Genomic DNA, 21,864 nt, shown 5'->3' on the forward strand with positions numbered 1-21,864 from the left:
AAAAAACGTCTACAAAAAGTGATTTTTGTAGACGTTCGACCTCTAACTACCTATATTGTACAACTGCTATTGAAGTCCCAACTAATAAAGTTACTATAATAATTCCTTTTGACGCAAGTTTCAACTCTAAAGTTTTCTATAACGTCTAAATTCTTTTAAAGATGTTAGAAATCATTTTTTTTTCACATCTTTGATCTTTATAGTAAACATCGTTCTGAAGGTTTCAAAATAACAAAGCGGAAACAGTTTATTTTTACACAAGTGTTGTAAGTATGTAGTTTCCAGTGGAGACGAAATCAACATACATTAATTTGGCGTTTAGTTGACGTGTTATCGCAGCGATAACGAGCTCAGAAGCAATGTACATTGTCATTACGTATATAAGCAACAGTAACGCTACAACAGCGCAATAATTTTGTTGTAAAGTCGCCTCGCCCGGTGTCCGGCATTCATTCGTGCGGCGACTCCCTCGCGTGCGTAACACTGTCTTATCTTCAATAATAAAAATATTGTGTACAAAATGGTGGCGATCACGTTAACTAACCCGGTAGTGCAGTCCTACATGCTGTATTCCGCTATATTAGCCTTCAAACTAATGTTATTATCGCCGCTGACGGGAGCCATGCGGGGATTGCGACGTGTATTTGCCAATCCGGAAGATGCGCAACTGTTGAAGGAAAGCAAGGTCAAGCTGGACGATCCAGTGATAGAGAGAATACGGCGGGCGCATCTTAATGACTTGGAGAACATCCCGGCGTTCTGGGTGCTTGGTGCTCTGTACGTGACGACAGGCCCGGTGGCTGCCTGGGCCACGCTACTGTTCCGAGTCTACACACTGGGCAGGATCCTGCACACCATTGTATATGCCGTGGTGCCGCTGCCGCAGCCGGCACGGTTCCTCGCCTTCGTCATCCCTGCAACCGTTTCGTACTACATGGCCTCACAAGTTATCCTCTACTACATTACAGCTTTGTAAATCTCCGTAACTCAACGAATTGAAAATAATTTAAGAAATGTTGGTGTGACTAGTTGTTAATTCACTTTTTATTTATTACGCTTACTATCCTAAATATGTTTGAGATTATTAACCATTTACTTAAGTGTAGTGGATGTGTAAATATTTTTAATGTGGAGCATTTAATTACAAACACAAACTTTGTCGTTTCTAAGTTTTAAGTAGTGACCCAAATGGTGAAAATTGTAGTTTGACAGACCGTAGTAAAACTACTTCAGAATTAAAAGTAAGAGGAATTGTGCAAATTATAGCAGAACAATTACAATTACGTAATCATACCCAAACATGCTTGATTCTGTCACAGAAACAATAGTGATTGTTTCCCTTTTACTAGATTGGGCTCTTATGTTATGACTATTGTATAAATTAATCACGTGTCATTATAAAGACACACCTTCAATAAACCCATTTGACTAATTAAATTGTACTTTACTTGACTCAGCATTTTTATTTTTGTTGATTATAGACACGCGTTTGACGTTTGGTCAAAGTTGGAGCATGCTTATCTAAAAGTAACCATTCACTCTTGCTTGAAGACTCCCGTGTAGTTTAAATATGGAGAAATCCGAACTAAAATATTTGAATTTGAAATTAGAACATTCACAAAACAACAAGAACACAAAATCAGAACTTTTATTTTTACTCAGTTTTAAGAGACATGCTGAGAAATCAATAGTAGTTAGGTACACTTGCTTAGCCTTAAGCCAATAGCTCAATTACTATTAGATCTTACCTATCCTATCCTATCCTTACGTCCTAGGCTACCTCTGGGATTATGCTAACTAACACCCATCCCAACAGTTTTATTGTCTTTTGTAGGCAGATAGATTTTCACTTAATTTGCAAGTAGGTATAATATTGAAGAACTGGCCAAGCGCGAGGCAAATAATCCTACAAAAGGATACATTTTCATGTGTCGTTTTCAGAGCAATACAGTAAAATTAGAAAGATTGATATGATATATTAATAGTAAGCGAATACATTATAGGCCATCAAAAAGCGTCTAAATTGGAAGGTAGGTTACCTACTCAACGGTTACACGGAGTTGTGCCTATGCCTCTTAAAATTACATGATTTACACTCATCGCAAACCATTTCGCACGAACGATGGATCACTCGCGTGCCGTCCACTCGTTGCTATAACAAAATGCACAGGCTCTTGTCAGTAACATCTATTTATAGAATCTGCGGTAACACTGACCTTCAAATTCTTCTTCCTAGCAAAAACAAAGTAAGGCCACTGAAGGATGGGCGTTATGGGGCCAACTGTGTCTTTTAAAAAGTGCTGTATACGGTCAATTATGAATAAATTATTTTGAGTTTATGGACGCAAGTTCAGTCCATGGTAGGAACTAATTGGTATTCAGTTTGGATCGACATATTAGTCATTCTTATGTCATTTGATTAAAATAATAGGGTCATGAATATAAATGGAGAAAAAAACGTCGACCACAAAAGGTTTGAATTTCTGTCAATGTTTTAACATGATGGCATCATCAGAACATAAAATTCAGCCTACACCTTAAATGGGAATTAAACCTGGCACTACAGCCCTACGCAATAAAGTGAAATAGGTACTTAAAAAACCTTTAATTTCCTCTCAACCACAACATATTTTTAATATGTCTGTATAGTCTGAAATTTCTTATTTGACGTTAAATCTTCTAACTTTGATTCTTGATTTTTATAGCCTAGCACTGTCATGAAGACATCAAAATGAAAAAAAACCTCTTTTACATTTTAAAATACAGTCATTAGGCATTTAATGGTTCTTTGAAAGGTGCTTCTTATATTTTTAGGGATCCGGATAGCAAAAGGGCCCTAAAAATTCTCGTACTCTTTCACGTGTCATTCTTGCTTCTCAAATCATGATGGTTGTCGCACAAACTTGGTAGAAAATCCAAAAACCGTAAACACCTACTTAGCTGAAGTCGCGATATTATTTAGTTAGCTTAAACTTATTTGCAAATTGTCACTCTAAATTATCCTACATCGATATGCGTTGACTGTGACAATAGTTCTCCAAATTCATAGTTAAATTAAATTAGTCCGTCAGTATGATCTTACTGTAGGTACCTGTACATTTTCTTTAATCTTCTACCTTGAAACGATATTTTATCATCATTTTACGGAACCCTCGCTGCAACTCTGACCCACACTTGACGATTTTTTTATAGAAACACCGCGTCTTAAGAATTACCATCTGTAATAAAATATTTACTTGTACTGTTCCTGAGGTGATTTAAATGTTATGCACGCATTTGACGACAAGATTGACGACGAACTTTAACCTTCGTAATGACCACCAAGTAACAAAATAACGAAACAAAAATAAAGATCTAAACGCAGTGCATAAGCATACATTTCGCGTTTTGTTAACATTTTAACGTAGCGATAAACAACTCGGAAGCAATGTATACTTCTGGAATGCGTACAACCCATAGTAACGTTACACCAGAGGCGACGTGAAGTTGGTCGTAAGATCGACTCGACCGGTGTGTTTGTCATTCGTGCGGCGACGGCCTAGCGTGCGTACTAGACAGTTTATTTATCACGCTATAATATTAAAATTGTGTACAAAATGGTGGCTATTGAGTTAAGTAACCCGGTAGTGCAGTCCTACATCTTGTATTCGGCTATATTAGCCTTCAAACTGTTGATATTGTCGCCGATAACAGGCGCTACGCGTATGTCGCGACGCGTGTTCGCTAACCCAGAGGATGCGAAGCTATTGAAGGGAGCCAAGGTCAAGTACGATGACCCCGTGGTAGAAAGATTCCGACGAGCGCATCTTAATGACTTGGAGAACATCCCGGCGTTCTGGGTGCTTGGTGCTCTGTACGTGACGACGGGCCCGGTGGCCGCCTGGGCGACGTTGCTGTTCCGAGTCTACACACTGGGCAGGATCCTGCACACCATTGTATATGCCGTGGTGCCGCTGCCGCAGCCGGCGCGGATCCTCGCCTTTGTCTTCCCCGCCTCCGTCTCATTCTATATGGCCTCACAAGTTATCCTACACTATATTACAGCTTTGTGAATCTAAATTACTTATATATTGAAAGTTTAAGTTAAGAGTTGAGTTAAAATTAAATGGTTTATGGTGAAGTTATAAATTATATTGTTTATTATCGTCTTATTTGTTATGCTTATCTTTAGCTACATAACCTCAATATCTTTGATTTATAAGATTACATAATTATCAATTAATGATTTACGTAAGTGTAAAGATAAAAGGTTGGTGAATATTTTCCAGTATGTACTACCCACATTATAGTCGTAACTGGCCCAAGCCCAAAATCGTTTGAACCTATAATCGACCAAACTGGTTTTAGCCGTTACTTTGTATTTTAATCTGACAGCCGGAGCGACGGTTATCAACAACCGGTTAGCTGGTCAAAAATACAAAAAATGTATACAAAAAAGATTACACACTGACACAAAGATAAACAATTCTTATGTAATCTTAAAATGCAAAATTTAGGAATTCAGAAGAATTATAAAGTATTAAAATCGTTTGCAACTATGATTTAGTTGCAATATTACCTACAATAGCAACAAGCGCGGATGGTGATGTTAAAGATGGACACCAAACTGGCTGACTCTAAAGACATATTTGCTACCGGTAGGCAAGACTTTGCCAGGCCCTGGGGCTATGTCAGGTTTTAATAATATTGAAATAAAATACATACAGGTAATAAAAATTTTAAAAATTTAATACTCAAAATAACGTAACAATTAGATTAACTAACATAACCACAGTCTAAGGGAACCGTACAGAATTCAGGGGTCCATGTTTTCGTAAATGTGGTAGGCATTAATATGCTTCCCTCACACAAACGTTCAATTATGTATAACAATAAGGTTTTATAAAACGTTACTAAAACAAATCGTACGCACAAAGTCTCTTAAAAAGTGACACTTTCTTACCGTACGGTTCCGTAAATTCAAATGTATTTGTAGGCCAGTCCGTCATCTTGAAAGTTTAGGCACTCCTGCTTAGCACTAAGCACTAGTGAAAAACTTGCAGTCTATGGTGTTAGGTTTACATAGCACTAATGTAATACAAAGCAACTTGAACACCCATGTAGCTTGTGATTACCACAGGAATCAGGTAGGCGATGGCACGCGAAGGTTGTGGTAGTGGCATCACGACGTACACCAAGGTGTGCAGGATCCTGCCCAGTGTGTAGACTCGGAACAGAAGCGTCGCCCAGGCAGCCACCGGGCCCGTCGTCAAGTACAGCGCCCCCAGGATCCAGAACAACGGGATGTTCTCCAACGCATTGAGGTGAGCACGCCTCGCTCTCTCTACATCTTCATCATCAAACTTAACTTTTCCTTTGTTTGCAGCAGCATCCTCTGGGTTGGCAAACACACTTTTCTTTACCCGCGATCTGATTGTCAGAAAAGCCGCAAATAACAAATTCAGAGCTAAAATAGAGGAGTGGAAAATGTACGTTTGTACAAGAGGGTTGTCTAACGATAACGACACCATGTTTGAAATTAGTTATGCACTCGATGTGTCTTTCTCAAAAATCTGTAACGAAGTGGTGACCGGCGCAGCTGGGTGTGGTAGTTTTAGTAGGAATTGGACGATCAGTCACGATGATCCAGCAGTTTTACAAGCTGTTATCTTGTGATACGGTAGACTGTTAATAGGGAACTGTCTCGTTTAGGCTACGTGGACTTTATTGGCTGATGTAAATATTAAACAATTGAGTAATCATTATGTCATAATTTAGTAAGCATAAGAAACGAATAAGATACTCAAAGTTACGTAATAGTCGCATGGGGAAAAAAAGACCTTGAATTGATTTCCGACAATTCATTCATCCAAGTTGATTCAAGCTGTCATTTTCAGATCTTTAATATAACAACAACTTATACAAACAAACACAAACTTAACTTACTTAACTGGAATTTGATTGATTCTGTCCCCGATAACACACATTGAGTAGTCTGCGTTGAAACAGAAAATATTAACATTTGACAAACTTTGTTAAAAGTAAATTATATTTGGTTTCGATAGCTTTTAGAAATGAAATATTGGAATAAACTCTTTTGTATTAATATAATTATCAAATCTAATTCGTCGTTTTGCCTCTTAGAACATATTCGGTTAATGTCTACATGGTGTAAAGTATTTACTGTACACCATTTCCATTTCTATCTCTGAAACTATTTTATGTAAATAAAATATGTTTGATGCATTCGTAGAAAATTTCATGGTCTATAAGTTTATCCTATAGAGTTATTAGATTTTCGTAACCTTTAAAATTGAATATCTCAAGACGAGGACATGGCAAAACAAAAGTGTACCTCTATAAGTAACATTTCATTCCTAGATTTTGTTGTAGATCCTACTATTTCTAATGGGCTTTTTACATAAGTATCAGTAGTTCAAAGTCAAAGTACTATGTAAAACACAGGGTGCAAAGTTGTTAAATGTAAATAGACAAATTCTGACCATATACTGCTAAAATGTTATGCCAGAATTTATTACACTTTGATCTCGAATGTCATCAGAAATCCTTTTTATTACAGCAAATACCATCACAATACACAGCGAGGAAGAACTGGGATATATTGCAGCATATTTTGCAATAAGTACATAATTGCTGGTTAGTGATACAAAAGCAATTTATAGTTTTAAACGTAAGTAAGTATTCATCGATCACAATACATATGTTTGTCATCATCACAAGTTTGCAAATTCGGAAAAGATTTAGATAGATAAAAAACAGGTTCACTCAACACAGTACCGTTCACGTTGGATACAGGAGGCATTGCTAAAAATAGTTATGAATAATATAGAGAGGGAGATAACAGCCCAATAATCTGCTGTATCATCGTGACCGATGTTCCATATAGATATTACTACCTCGCCCAAACAGATCGCCAGTTCACCGTTGATTTTTGAGTGAAACACTAGTGCTATCCCGTGCTATCCCCAATTGTAAACATGGTGTCGATATCGTTGGATAACCCCCTGGTACAGACGTACATCTTTTACTCCGCAGTACTAGCTCTGAAGCTGTTCTTTGTAGCTATACTGACTGGCGCTGCCCGTGGAAAGAAAAACGTGTATGCCAACCCAGAAGATGCTGCAGCAAGGAAAGGAACAGTGAAGTACGATGACCCAGATGTGGAGAGAACAAGACGTGCTCATCTGAATGATTTGGAGAACATTCCTGCTTTCTGGGTGCTGGGAGCGCTGTACTTGACGACGGATCCTGTAGTTGGCTGGGCCACACTGCTGTTCCGTGCGTTTGCCCTGGCCAGGATCGCTCACACTGTCGTGTATGCTGTCGTGCCCTTGCCTCCTCCATCTCGTGGCATTGCTTTCGGCGTGTCTTTCCTCGTTAATGTGTATATGGGTGTTCAAGTAGTGTTATATTATCTATCCGCCATGTAAAAGTTAAAACGATGACAGTTTAAGAACAGTTTTAATTTTTAAGTGTTTGTTATTGTGATGTTATAGATATTTTTTTACTATTATTGGAGATGTTAAGTTGTTACTTTCATTTTTTGAATGACACGGAGTACTCTATGTATGTCAGTATGCTAATACCTTGTTAATCATTGTATTGGTGATTGAATAATATTTGCACAAATGAATGTTGTGAAACCGCTACGCATTTATTAAAAATACTATTTTTGTACTTAAGCTTTTTTTTGGATAACTGAATTAAAGTGAACAGATAACCTTCAACTTAGCTTGATATATGTCTTTAAAAATAGTTTTTTTCATTCGGCAGTATTTCGTTATGTTACAAATAAAAAATATTTATCTTTAGGATAAATTCTTAACACTATGCAAAATGTAAGGCTTAAACTAGTAGATGCCGTTGAAAAACATAACAAGGTGGTTAGAACTCAGCTAGCAAGATAGGGACTACCTACATAAGCACTTAAAAATGGTTCACAGGTGGAATCAAAACACATAAACTCTGCAATACATGGTAAATAAAACCCATGAATAGATTATTAAACATCGATGTTAGTGATATCACCGCATGAGTAGGTACCTAAATTGTTTGTTTCCAAGCTATTATCCTGATTGCGAAGGTCAATAGAGCTTAGATAACACTAAGTAGTGTCCACTGGATGACTTGCAATTTTTATGTCACGTCCATATTTATTGGAATTTAGTTTGTTACATGGGCAGGTTCAAGGTCTCATACTTTAAAGTTGAGAGACTAGAATGCTGATTGTTATTTATTGCAGTGAGATAAACAAGCAGCGCTGTCGCATCATGGTGACCGAGCGAGTTATACAATATAGCCGTTCTCGTGCACCGCGCCTCGCCGCGCCACTCCGCCGCTAGTTACCGAGCGAGCCACCGCGTCGAGCTCCACAGATACAATATTACTGAAAACATGGCGTCCATATCGCTAGACAACCCCGTAGTACGGTCCTACTTGTTTTATTCCGGCGTCTTAGGCCTCAAAGTGCTGGGCATGTCACTGCTGACGGCCAGAGCGAGGTATAGCAAGAAAGTATTTGCGAATCCCGAGGACGCTGTGGCAGCTCAAGGAAAAGTGAAGTTTGATGACCCAGACGTGGAGAGGGTGAGGCGCGCGCACCTCAACGACTTGGAGAACATTCCGGTGTTCTGGGCAGTGGGTGCGCTGTACGTGACGACGGGCCCAGCGGCGCCGCTGGCCACGACGCTGTTCCGCGCGTTCACGGCGGGCCGCGTGCTGCACACCTTCGTGTACGCCGTCAAGCCGCTGCCGCAGCCAGCGCGCGGCATCGCCTTCGGAGTGCCCTTCCTCATCACCATCTACATGGCATTCAAAGTCGTCCAGCATTATGCCAGTGCGATGTGATTTGTGAATATACTGTTCACTATATTACTTTATAATTTTCAGTATTGTTTACAAGGTTTTTGGAACCAATTGTTTGTTATCTTATCGAAACGTTAGCAGGTATCAGCCGATGGATTGATTAGGTTCTTAGTTAGAGGAAAAACATAATATCGACGAAAAAAGGTATATTATGTATAAAGTATTTAGCACAGATGACATTAAACTTACATTGAATTATAACTAATTTTAATCTTTAGGTTTCTTTTTTATGAGACTGTAAAGGTATCAGTAGGTAATAAAGTTTTTTTACTGTCTAATGTGTTTGTTTTGACAATTACTTATAATAATTTCCTCCCAAGGTTGATAGAGTAGGTCGTTAAATGTATGTATTCCACCCAATCACATAGGTATGTCTGATACTGATGATCATGACACATAGACTGGACTTTACAATACCTAAACAATTTACCCCACAATCATATTATTATATGCACGCACCTAGGTAGTATTATTAAATGCATTTCCCCATTATAAAACCTGTTTAGCGATTAACGTACTTAGGTAAATAACGTATTCATAAATAATAATTCAAGCATTTATAAAAATAGGATGAACAAAAACTTGTACAAATATTTATGTTCTGTTGAATATTGACAAATTGCGCTGTCAACACAAACAACACCTGCCTATGAACACAACATGCTTCACGCGTGAAACAGATGACATCTCCCAACTATTACCTATTACATAATGCATATTGATGCATATTCTCTAAGTGCATTGTTTCAACACAATAGGTGGACATCTCAGGGCACAGTCCTGATCTATAAATAAATAAATAATATAATGAATCTATGATAATTTTTTAGTTTTTAGCTGGAAACTGCATTTGTGCAGACACAGGTGCACTCACTATTCGCTCATTCTCGTAGCCCGATGGGACAGCAGTCCGACACGGCCGGAAAGAGATCAGGCGCAGGACCGACATTAACGTGCTCTCCGATGCATGGGTATATCAATCACCAACTTCCAGACTACGGACAGCTATGTGAAAGTTTCTAAAACCCACAATGCGATTTTTTGCGATTTGTCAATAACGATTCATCCCTCAAGCTGCTACCCATTAGGGGCAAATAAATTGTGACCAAACCATCAATTACAGCAATCCGAACAAAACTAACTATTCTTCGGAAATAGGCATAAATACTACACCTCATTTCATACAGCCAAGTCACTAAATCCAGGGGTTCGATATACGAAACTAATTGTGTGCAAAGAACATAAAAGGGTGTGTGTCAGTTTACTGGGCAGCCAGTGTGGCCATAACTGTGGCAGGTCCACTGTTCCCGGCAATAAACACATTTCTTTAAGCCTCACGACCTCCCTTCGGCATTATTCGGAAAGCCATTCGGCGGGTTTACGGCGGCCATTCGTTTCGCATTATTGCTCTGTTATTGCAGAGAACCGCATTTTGAATTTAAAATTCTGGAGATAATTATGTCTCAATATTGCGGCATCGTAACTCTCTGATCGGATGGGCTGATTTAATGGCGGTTGCTGGAAGCCAAGTGGGTGGTGTCGTATCTTGGAAATATTAAAATGGCATGAATATCTATTTGTGCTTTATGCGCTTCTAAGTCTTGAATTCGTCAGTACTTCAGCATCAAAACATGCTGCTAGGAAAACAAAATGAAGTCTCCAAAACAAAATTAAATGAATCTTTTTTCTAAGGCTGTGTTCCTGACTGTCAGCCGCTGAAAGTAAGCGAACGTTACGCAATTTATTGTTTCCATACAAATTCACTTTTTAGTTTACACCGAAGCAACGATAAGTAGATCACTATATTTAACTCACAATGAGCCATTATGAGTGACTATAGGCTCTTGTTTTCTTAATTTATCATCACATTATGTGTGTACATCACGCGAACCTAATACAATTCCTAATGAAGCTGTAACTAAGTGAATACTCGATACCAGCTAAATATACCTAATTTATGTCTAAATTCCAGGCACAGCTGTATCATTGAATAGTGTTTAGACTAAATCCGTGTTTACGTACGGAAATACATTACAGACGGAATTAGCAATGTCTTAAGTCAGGTCATCAATTTGCACGAGTATCAATATACCATACTAGCTGGTGCCCGCGACTTCGTCTGCGCAGGTTTAGTATTTCGAACAATACGTTTACAAATTGTAGCCTATGTGTTATTCTGATGTACCTATAAGCTATATTATTGTAAAGTTTCATTAAAATCCATTCAGTAGTTTTTGCGTGAAAGAGTAACAAACATCCATACATCCATACATACAAACTTTCGCGTTTATAATATTAGTAGGATAATTCTGCTATTCAGAACTAAGGTTGTTTCTCACGGTTGCATCTATCTATACCCAACTACTTGCCGCATTTGGATAAGTTATAATCTATATCTTTTCACAAGCTCTAGACTAGAATATCTGGGTAGCAATTTTTATTTCAAGCGGTTCAGCAGTTTTGATATGAATGCGCCACAGCAAGCCGACTTTCGCATTTATTTATAGTATATGTTTAAGTTTTTTATAGATGTATAGTATTTTATATATTAATATGTATAATTGTATGTATTAGTTTATAAGTATTGTTATGAATAATATGTGTGTATTTGTATTTTTATGGGCCCTAGTTGCCTGAAATAAAGGAATAAAATAAATAATATTAGTAATTATTTTAAATACCAGTTTATTTAAAATAATTACTAATAAGTACTGGGTTCAGTTTTTCTTAACAATAGGCACACCACTTATTTACTTTTGTTAAAACTAGGTTCTACCTACTTACCTACTTCACATAAAAACTAATTTGTCTTGTGTTAACAAGCCCAGTGAACTCGAGTGAACCTTCGACGATTTCTTCGGAGGTTTTCAATTTAACATGATAAATAAGAAAATAAGCTTCATAAAAAAAAAGACTAGAGTAGCCGAAAAAAAGTAGCTTATGGCCTTCAGCAATAGATGGGCTATCTATCACTGAAAGAAATCTTAAAATCAGACCAGACATTCCGGAGATTCGGGCAACTGTTTGATCTCTACAAATAAACAACCTATTCTGCTTTATAGTGTTAGGTAAAGGGTATAGATAGGTATCATATAAAACACATCGTCACATCGTTTCTAAGAAGCATTTATATTTCATTCGATATGGATCCATTTGTTTATTGAAAGTGCAAGGAAAAGCGCCAGGTAGCTAGCTAGGTAGGTACTCTAACCAGGCAGACACTCCAATAAAAGTCACTCATATAAGCGTTACTTACTAAAATTGAACTACGCCCCTTGAAAACCACTTAACTTTGAGGCTTTGGAATTCCTCTGAGTGGATTTCTAATCCTCCCAGCTATAAATTCTGTAGCCGGGAATACGACTTTCACGGAGGCGAAACTAAAAACTAAACGTAAGTAAACATGATATATTTAGTAAATTATCATTAACTATAAGTAACTTTTACTTTCGTTAGTCACAAAATATAATTTGCGAGTTGCGGTTCCATACAACAACATTAAAAACACGCGAAGTATGAGGTACAATAGACGACCTTATGATCTTTTATAATCAGACGCAAGAGTCGCCCCCTGCCTGCGGCCTACGTTCAACCGCGACCTTGCCGGCGCGAACACAAATTAAATAACCTAAAAATAGTTCTCCGCGTTGCCGACAACCCGATTTCCTGGCAAATTACGTTCGTTCATCGTTCATTACTGTGTAAAAGGGTAAGAATATTGCATTAATATCGTTTTGCATGTGGATAATGCTTGGTTTTTAATAGACACACGTTTCGATTAGGTTAGACTTGTGAATATATTGAATAACAAAGAAACGTGTTGGTGCGTGAGAGAGACGGCACGAGGGGTTATTGACCGTCTAGTTGCTATTGCCAACTTGCAGTGTTTATGTGTTTGATTGCCTTGTTGTGTACCATTCAATCGCATAAGCGGTCATCGTGTTAAGTAAACAGGTAAACATTGGCAAACAGTTTAGTGTTATCGAACTTTTGAAAATATTTACTTCCATGCGAAGAATTTATCTCAGATTAGTTTATGTAGGTAACATGATAGCACGAAGATAATAAAATTGTGTGTGTTTAGGTATGTAATATACGGAATGAACACGGAAGTTTTCAACCAGTGCAGTGTAGCTGAAGCATTCTATCCTTGACAACACAACCTAATTTTGTTGTTCTTGCTTCCCCGTTTTACAGAAAATCAAACACACTATAAAACAATGACGTCACTCAACTTGAGACCGATACTGATTCTCTTTGATAATTATGTTTTAGGTGGTTTAACATTATGAGATCAATTTTGATTATTTTGCACGCGCTATCTCCAACAGCAGTTAGATTAGTTTTAGTCACATGATAGAAATAATGATAGTAAGTTCCGACATGTTGCAGACGACCTTAACAATTCATTTTCCACAAATTCGCAAAAAAATTAGACCTAGAAATAAGACATCTCTCGTTTTATCTTTAAAAAATAAAATGAATCGACTGGCTGGAGTCGATTCATTTTAAGGCTTAAGTCGCAATGTTCAAGACAGGCTTGATAAATAAGAAAATTAAAGCATTACATAAATACCTTAGTAAACAGGTCACAGGACACGGTGTGGAAGACTTTGCCGTAGATGCAGATGTCTTTACCCACGTCGAGATCCTTCCAATGCCAAAACTCGCCGATATCGTTCTTGGGTATTTTCCCTCTCTTCACCATTCTGCCTTGCCATAATCCTGAATTCTGAAAAAATATATAAAGATTAGAACAAAACGTACTTAAATAAAACTATATAATTTCTACCCTTATTCGTCGTATTGTTTCGGTATCTTGAAGTCTAGTTCCAATTTAGTTGAGTTTAAAAGAGGCGCGGATAAAAAGTTAAGACTACAATAAAAAATGATTAAACATCCTTCCCTTGAAACTTTTACATCTGGCCATTTTACTAATTACCTAATCATCTCTTATTTACTGTTCGAAAAAGCCTTGTTTAACAAAACTATGAGTCACATAGAATTAATAACTTTGAAAGTATTCCACTTGAGAATAAAAAAATTGATCGTAAAAAAGCATTGGGTGGTTGGTTGGTATGTACTTATGTGGAAAAGGCGAATTTCCTGGCGAAGGAAATTCGAGAGAAATGTTATTACCGCTATCGTGATTAATAATAATCGCTTTATGACTCAAGGATGGGGAAACAGTTATCAGAGACTTTCTGAGTGAATGTTCGACATGACTGAAAATTTCGTAATCAGTATAAAATATAGGTTAGTTCTACTCGACTATCTTTTTAACCCTTAGGGTGCTTACATAAAGAAACAGGTTTCCGGTACAGACAAACCTGTACGGGTAGGTACCGATCAGTGCAGGTATAATATTTCAATACAATCCTTAATCATCTTTTTATAAGTGAGTTAATAGGATTGTATTGAAATATTATACCTGCACTGATCGATACCTACCCCTACAGGTTTGTCTGTACCGGAAACCTGTTTCTTTATGTAAGCACCCTTAGAGTACTCAAGCACATTTCCAGAATATTACTATCTCCTTATTACTATCACACCGAGTAAAGAAATTATAGTGTGCTTATATTTCTGCCTAATCATGAAACATACATAGGTAAATGCAATCACTACAATTTCCTATCTTGCTTTAAGTACAAAGGTAGGTGTAGCACTGTATTATACTCGACGTAACAGACTTTCAAAAAACTGTCCATCATCATACACCACACGTCGGTAGAGATAAAATGATTTTTGTGTGAATAATAGCGGCCGGCCATTCAGGGCGCGAGTCCGCGGAACAAAGCAGCTGCAACCGCCATGAGACGCATTCATGCCGAGACAAATGCGTGCTCATTTGCTAGCTCCGTTTCAGATCCGCTCACAATCCGCACGGAATCCCATTCCATACGTAAGAAAAAATTATATGTACATTTATCTTGAAATATTGGGATTGTTTTTGTCCCGTGTTCTCCTTGATTTATAACCTAATTTTGCTTTCAAATTTGAAAGAAGGTAAAGAACAGAAGTAGGTAATTATCTGTCCAAATTGTAGACTGTTGACAAATTGTAAAGAGCTTCGATCTTTATTTCATAATTCCTGGCATCGCAAAATACGGTACGCCATGAAATAGAAATACGAAAGTATCCTGCCAAGCTACACAGTATGTCCGAACATTCCATGCTACGCCGCGCCGCTACGATCCTGCTACGATAAACATTTTGTATTTTATTTTTAACTAAAACTAGTCATTTTATAAAAGTGTACACATTCCCACGAATATTTCCTGCACATAAATATATTATTTCAGATAATGCAGATGTTTTGCATTCAAAGGCCTTAACTGTCATATGCGTGGGTGAATAAAACCGAGAATAAATGAGCTGAAATGCCTTCAAGCAACTTTTCCATGTATATCATAAGCCCCACGCAAACATAACTTTCTAGGAACACAATTAAATGCAGCTCCATTCCGCGGTACAGCTTTTATAAAAAGTCAAACAAAGGCTTTTACTAAAAAAAGGTCAATTTGTGAGGTCCACATATGAAGGTGGCGAAAGACTTTAGTAGGGTCGCGTCGACACTGGTTTGGGCATGCTAAATATAATATTGTTCACGACACACGTGGCGCCGCAATTGCCGCACAGAATAGCAAATAAGAAAAACAAAATCAATACCTACGTATAAGTAGAAGGTATTACGTAGCGAATATAAGGAGACTAGTGAATTGCATCGTTTATATTCGGTAAAGGCCCGCTCACACGGAGCAAATCGTAGTGGCATTGTAAATACAATCGCCACAAGCAAACTCAGTTGCTGCAACCAGATCGCCGACCAAATACATGTGGACTAGACTTAATACATGGTATCGTAGATACACATGTATTGATTAAGGCAACGCAAGTCTTTTTATCTCATCTACATATTTGGATTCACTTAAGAAAATGTACCATTTAAAATTTTACGGTGAAAATCGTGAAAAATTTGACGTTATGGGTATTGTACACCTATGTTACTTAGGTTTCAATACGATAAATAAGTAAGTCAGAAAAATTACTTTTAATATACTGATTTTCTTCCTTTACTTATCATATTACTTTTAATATACTGATTTTCTTCCTTTACTTATCATATTACTTTTAATATACTGATTTTCTTCCTTTAAGGTAGAATTCCGTGGATAGCGGCTACGACAGCCGCGCGCGGCTTACGACAGTCGTCGGCCGCGCGCGACAATAGTCAACCTATGAAAATGTATGGCGCCGCTGCCGAGGCTCGCGACAGTCGCGCGCGGCCGACGAATTTCGTGAGCCGCGCGCGGCCGTATGCATCTCAACATGGTCTAGCGCTTAATAACATCTATATAATTTTAGTAAAACCAGAATTGAATTGTTTTTTATTTAGTCGGCAAAACTTCCTTTTGTTTTCATTACAATACAGATGCTTTTGAATCAGTATTTGGTAGTATCCTTCATCATCTCTACTTTTTAAAGATAGGGTCGATTGGCAATCTATTTTCATAATACAGCCACAGCAACACATCATACTCTTCTTCTTCAAAGATATCAATTAGCACTTCGACTAGAGGGAACGGACGAACAAAATCTACTAATTTCAACACAATGTCGCGCGCGGCTTACGAAATTCGTCGGCCGCGCGCGACTGTCGCGGACCTCGGCAGCGGCGCCATACATTTTCATAGGTTGACTATTGTCGCGCGCGGCCGACGACTGTCGTAAGCCGCGCGCGGCTGCGTCAGCCGCGACCCACGGAATTCTGCCTTTACTTATCATATTACTTTTAATATACTGATTTTCTTCCTTTACTTATCATATTACTTTTAATATACTGATTTTCTTCCTTTACTTATCATATTACTTTTAATATACTGATTTTCTTCCTTTACTTATCATGTACTAGATTCTATCCTCAGTTTCACCCGTGTCTCGAAGCAACTAATTCTCACACCCGATTAAAAAACCGAAAGAAGCCTTTACTATGTCATGTCTCAACTACTGCTATCCTTAAAATTTCTTAAGCCGTTAGAGCGCGAAGAAGTGAGTGAGTGTGATGAAGTGTCAAATTGTACAAGAACATTTTTCAAAGAAACAAAACTCACCTGAACACGAGGCTCCATCACCGTAAGACTGTCATCTTCCAGAAAGTATATGATGTTGACAACCCTGACGCGGTAGTTCTCGTCAGGGTTGTCGAACACGGGTTGCTTGAAGAAGGCGGTGAAGTTGAGGCAACGCTTGTCATAGTGCACCCAGTGAGGCACGACGGCTGGCAGCGCTGGTTGCTTCACCCGTCCGTATGTCAGAGACGGATCATAACTGGGAGTAAGAAGTACAGTGTAAATAGACTGATATCATTTTACTAATAACCGGGACTACACGTAGAACATAATAGGGTATTACATGCATTTTTGAAATATATCTTAAATAAATTCTTTAGTCTTAATATATCTCTAAAAAATTAAAAATATTTTTTTTTCTCACGTTATGTACGAATATAAATTAATTGTTTTATCATAATTTCAAATTTCGCGCGTATTTCGCGAAAACGCGGCACACGACGGACGCCATGATTGTTTTTTGGTCATGACATCATTACGTTAGTAAGCAAACTACAGCTGTCAGTAATACATATTTTGATATGTATTGAAAATTTTAATAATGAGTAATTATGCTCCGTATCGTTGGTGTGTTGTTTCTGAATGTGAGAACACTAGTGTAAAAACACCAGACAAATTATGGATTCAAGTACCAGTGGATATAAATATGAGAAACACTTGGTTAAAAGTTGCGAGACGAGATCCCGGACTGTTATCAGATAAATCTCGTTTATACTTTTGTGAAGATCACTTTGATGTAAGTAACTGTATTAACATTACCTATCTAATGAAATATACTCTTTAATGATAGGTTAACTACTTCAAGAATCAATACTTTGGGAAATGTGGATAATATTTAGAGGTTATAAAATCTATGACACTTTTGTTTACTACCGTAATGACGTCATTAGCATGGCGGCGACATTTCGTAGTGTTCAAAGACAGATAAAAAACCTAAAAACTTTAAACTGCAATAAAAAATATATTTATGTACCTTACGAAGTGAAACTAACATTTCCCGATTGCTTTTCCTCTAAACAATCATTGTAATACACTTTTAATTTTTTTCTCATCTAGACTAAAATACCCTATTTCGGAATATTATTTTCAATAAAGCAGGGTTTTTCTTATACAAAGAACAGAGTAATTAGTCTCCACGTAACTGTTATACAGCACCTTATATTGTAATTAGAGGGGATCTTCTTCACAGTTATCAAGTTTATGGAAAAATATTTAGCAAGCAAAGTGGTTGCAAGTACTAACTGCAAAGAGCATGTAGATATTTAATTCAGCTTAAACTAACTCTTACCTTAACTACACTTGCTTATGTTTTCATCCTGCGAGATTTTATCTCTCAAATACAAATAAGGAATTTGCTTTTTCTTACTTACTTAATCACACATTTGTCTAAATTAAACGTACAAATTAAACCCCTGATAGCCCATTAACGTTAACCATTAAGTCGCAATACAATGCACTTCGAGAAAGGGGAGCGATTCCGATCTCAGTGCGATTTCAATCCCGGTTTATAATTGAAAATTTCTTGACCGACCGTCGAGTTCGAGCCACAAAAGTGGGTGAGCGAGCAGAAGCGATTTATAACAGTAACGTTGGAAATATTGAGACTACATTTCTAACAGGTGCACGTTTTCATGTTCGCCTGCGTTATATGAATTTTCCATCACACCTACTATAATATTTGAAGATATTTTCGCAATTTATTTTGAACAAGTTTTTATCGGGTCTTATGATTTTGAGGTTTCTTTTATGTAGGGGCATTATTCATATAGTTTTAAGAATGTAGTTTATGATAGGTCATCGACATTAGCAACTTCTTGCGTCAGATATCTAAGGGATGACCCAGCGTGGGAGTCACTTCCAACACTTGATGGACCATTGCCAAGTAATTACGCTCTATCAATGAATAGCTATTTGTTGGCACCGACCAACGACCATTTTTTTCCAGTTTCAACTTTACTATAGTAATCTAGCCAGAGCCACTAGGCTTTTAATTTACGCGCTTTATAAAATGTGCCACAGACAAAACCCCGAGTTAATTCTGGGAAATAGGCTTCATTTAATTCGTTCGTTAGTAGTTCCTACACTAAACACAAACTAAATAAATTGCAACACTGAAATATATTTTCGATAGAGGTATTATGTAATTGCCATCTTAATTTGTATCGCTTAACTCAGCTCATAAGAACAAGTACATAAATATGCAAATGCTTGATTCAAATGTGAAGAGGAACGTGAAATTAGGGCAAGATCCACCCACAGAACAGCCAAGTATTGTTGATCTTAAGCTAGAGTTGGTAACTTGTGTTGACTTACTTAACTGAGTCATCGGGGAGAGCGAAGGCGTTGCTGTCAACATCTGTGGCGGTGCCTCCCGGGCCCCGGATCTCCGTGTCGGGGAACCTGTGCCCCTGGTAGTAGCGGAGGGAACTTCTCATGTGATGTTGCGTCTTGGTCGGGTCTGAGAATGTCAGACCCGGCAGTTTTGGAAGTCCCCAGGCCATTGTGAGCTTTAACAAACGTAGATTGTTAGAGTACTGTACGCAGGTAGAAACTTACTTGAACACCGGCTAATTTTCTTGAGTAGAATACATGCACAGTTTAGAACATGATATCAAACGGTATATATTCATTGAAATTAAAGTTAATCATATCTAGTAAAATACATTTTTTTTACCCACGTCTAAAATATTATAATTTTAATATCACAGCCCAAATCTCAACTACTTTCGACTAAGCACCTTTAAGTCTTTAGTCCCTCGCTTTCCTCAACCAACACCGCGAGTACTCCGTGCAAGTGCAACTTTTGCTATTGTCTATTAGCTCCTCTAAGCGGAACCAACAAGCGTTGTTATTTACTAAATATCCCGCAGCCCCAGCGCCGCCCCCGCTTCATGCTAGATAAATCTACTCAAACTACAGCTGTGCTCGTTTGTGCTATCTGCGTCACTTGGGGATATATTCTGAATGCACAATTCACAAATCGCTACGGTACATTAATTTTTAAATGGTTTATTTTGTAAAACGTCGTGATAAGTTAAGCAAAGGAGGAATATTTTTAGTTAAATTGTTAGATTGAAGATATAAATATTTTTTTGTACCTAGAACTGTTATATAACCGGGGCCAAAACTCAAAACCAAATATTTTAAAATCAGAACCTCCTTGCGAATCTCAACCGTAAATAATCCAGATGACATGTGCGTAACACGTCGCAAGATAAGCGACGTACGAGCTACGTGAGCCTCCACCTTCGGCCTGAAGCATCTTGTTCTCGAATCACGCAATTCAGACAGCGATACACGCACCGAGGAAATGAAGCAATCCACGGTTTGGGAAATAACCTGCGAGCACGGGGCCCGAGTAATCGAACTGTCTCCTCTTACCTCATGCTGCCCTGGTACTGCGCGGTTTTAGTAAAACATTAGGTCTATAAAACGATTTTCCTCAAAATACTATTTCATTAAAACATTTCAATATCATAAGTGTGGACAGCAAAGAACCACTTTCCAATTTTCTTAAGAAAATCAAACAGCTTACTACCTTTACTCATATTTCAAGGAATAGTGATTTCGTTATTTCCATTTATCTTCAATCTTAGAACTCTGCCATACGACGCGCGTCGTTCACAGCTTAATGAAATTATTTTTCCTTAGAAATTCACGTGGGTAGGTGGTAATGCGAACAGACGGGGTATTACGAACAAAATAATAAATTCTTACCTAAAATAGAACACAGAAGGTAATAAGTTGATTTGAATAAATAACGATTCTTTATAAAAACCCGAACTAAAGCTAAAAATATAACGGAAAAATTCACTTTGTTGAAATAAGGAATATGACAGTATCGTTGTCGAGTAAACAGCTGTTAGTATTATAAACAAAGCGTTGCTAGGCAATGACAGGCCTACTCCTTCAGGGAGGGAATACTTTTTGTTGAAATCAATAGCGTCCTTGTTTTGGTAACGGGAGACGGGAGTGGTTGGTAGCGAAGGGCTCGAAGTTTCCAGTACCTTCTACGACTCTATGTAACTGCTACTTAAGAGCGCTATTACAAAATCGAATTGCTCAGTTGTAGGTAAATTAGACGATAGCCGGCAGCAGCACTTGCGCATGTGTGCGTCTAGTGAAATACGCAACGCACACCTGCGGACCGCCACGCGGCACAAACAAACTTGAGACTTTGCCACTTTTTTCCGACATAATTTATTGTTTTTATAGTTTATGAAATATTATTTGTACCGATGAATTTTATAACCTAGAATAGCTCGATTGAGTTACAATAAACAAGTAATCGTTTACAATTTTTAAATTATTTAATCGACAACCAAACTTTTCACCATGTTTATCAATTATAAGTAATTGATTTATAAAAAAACTAAAATCTATAATTCGTCTTCCATGTATTGTATCTTCATTTTCCTGCAACAATGAAAACTAGGAATGTAGATAGTTTATTAAAACAAATATGTCACGTATACCTTTTGCGGGTGACAAAAAATACTTACCATATTATTTGTACTGGTATTCAATTGAGTCTGATAGTCTGAATTAAATATGCTTTCATTATCCTGCAAGAATCAAAGAAGTCCAATTACATTATTATGCAACAGCGAAACTAACGACAATGACATTTACGTTCATATTTCTTTATAACCAACATCAAAAAAAAAGAACCCAATCTATAACATTTTCGAATTAGAATATCATGGCCTAATACTTATGTATATTAAATTTCAATCAGATCATTATAACTAATAAATAAAATAAAACTCACTAGTATCAAAACGTGTTAGATGCGTAGGTTGCGCTATATTTTTCGAACTCCGGCGAGTTTACGCGGCGCAACAGCGAGCGATACGTCCCTCCTCGG

At 37.6% G+C, this 21,864-nt stretch overlaps 6 protein-coding genes across 7 annotated transcripts in view; 4 read left to right on the forward strand and 2 right to left on the reverse strand.

Annotated features, from left to right (window-relative positions):
• The window catches only part of LOC110374327 (EF-hand domain-containing protein 1), a 58,026-nt gene extending 37,153 nt beyond the window's left edge, over window positions 1-20,873 (reverse strand). Inside the window, exons 1-4 of the mRNA XM_021332027.3 lie at window positions 20,715-20,873; window positions 19,311-19,504; window positions 16,980-17,196; window positions 13,442-13,597 (exon numbers count right to left, since the gene is read on the reverse strand). Coding sequence (XP_021187702.3) covers window positions 13,442-13,597; window positions 16,980-17,196; window positions 19,311-19,498 — 561 coding nt within the window. The 5' untranslated portion in view covers window positions 19,499-19,504; window positions 20,715-20,873. The remainder of the gene's footprint in view (window positions 1-13,441; window positions 13,598-16,979; window positions 17,197-19,310; window positions 19,505-20,714) is intronic.
• On the forward strand, window positions 401-4,128 carry LOC110375272 (uncharacterized). Its single transcript, XM_021333366.3, has 2 exons — window positions 401-972; window positions 3,617-4,128. The coding sequence occupies exons 1-2, from the start codon at window positions 521-523 to the stop codon at window positions 4,050-4,052; spliced, it is 888 nt and encodes a 295-aa protein (XP_021189041.2). The 5' UTR covers window positions 401-520; the 3' UTR covers window positions 4,053-4,128.
• On the reverse strand, window positions 4,708-5,579 carry LOC110375016 (microsomal glutathione S-transferase 1-like). The gene has a single exon (XM_049841833.2). It carries the CDS (start codon window positions 5,508-5,510, stop codon window positions 5,058-5,060), a length of 453 nt encoding a protein of 150 aa, XP_049697790.1. The 5' UTR covers window positions 5,511-5,579; the 3' UTR covers window positions 4,708-5,057.
• Window positions 6,895-7,677, forward strand: LOC110375107 (microsomal glutathione S-transferase 1-like). The gene has a single exon (XM_049841832.2). The coding sequence runs from the start codon at window positions 6,978-6,980 to the stop codon at window positions 7,428-7,430; it is 453 nt and encodes a 150-aa protein (XP_049697789.2). The 5' UTR covers window positions 6,895-6,977; the 3' UTR covers window positions 7,431-7,677.
• On the forward strand, window positions 8,253-9,070 carry LOC110375180 (microsomal glutathione S-transferase 1). Its single transcript, XM_021333248.3, has one exon. It carries the CDS (start codon window positions 8,395-8,397, stop codon window positions 8,845-8,847), a length of 453 nt encoding a protein of 150 aa, XP_021188923.1. The 5' UTR covers window positions 8,253-8,394; the 3' UTR covers window positions 8,848-9,070.
• The window catches only part of LOC110374471 (uncharacterized), a 92,312-nt gene continuing 82,864 nt past the window's right edge, over window positions 12,417-21,864 (forward strand). Inside the window, exon 1 of one of the 2 annotated variants that reach the window (XM_021332223.3) lies at window positions 12,417-12,574. The gene's annotated coding sequence lies outside the window, so the exon portion shown is untranslated. Of the gene's footprint in view, window positions 12,575-12,703; window positions 12,820-21,864 lie in introns of those variants that run through there. The other variant, XM_049841824.2, reaches the window with a different exon arrangement.

The sequence above is a fragment of the Helicoverpa armigera genome, chromosome 5 (genome assembly GCF_030705265.1).
Source record: "Helicoverpa armigera isolate CAAS_96S chromosome 5, ASM3070526v1, whole genome shotgun sequence".
NCBI lineage: Eukaryota > Metazoa > Arthropoda > Insecta > Lepidoptera > Noctuidae > Helicoverpa > Helicoverpa armigera.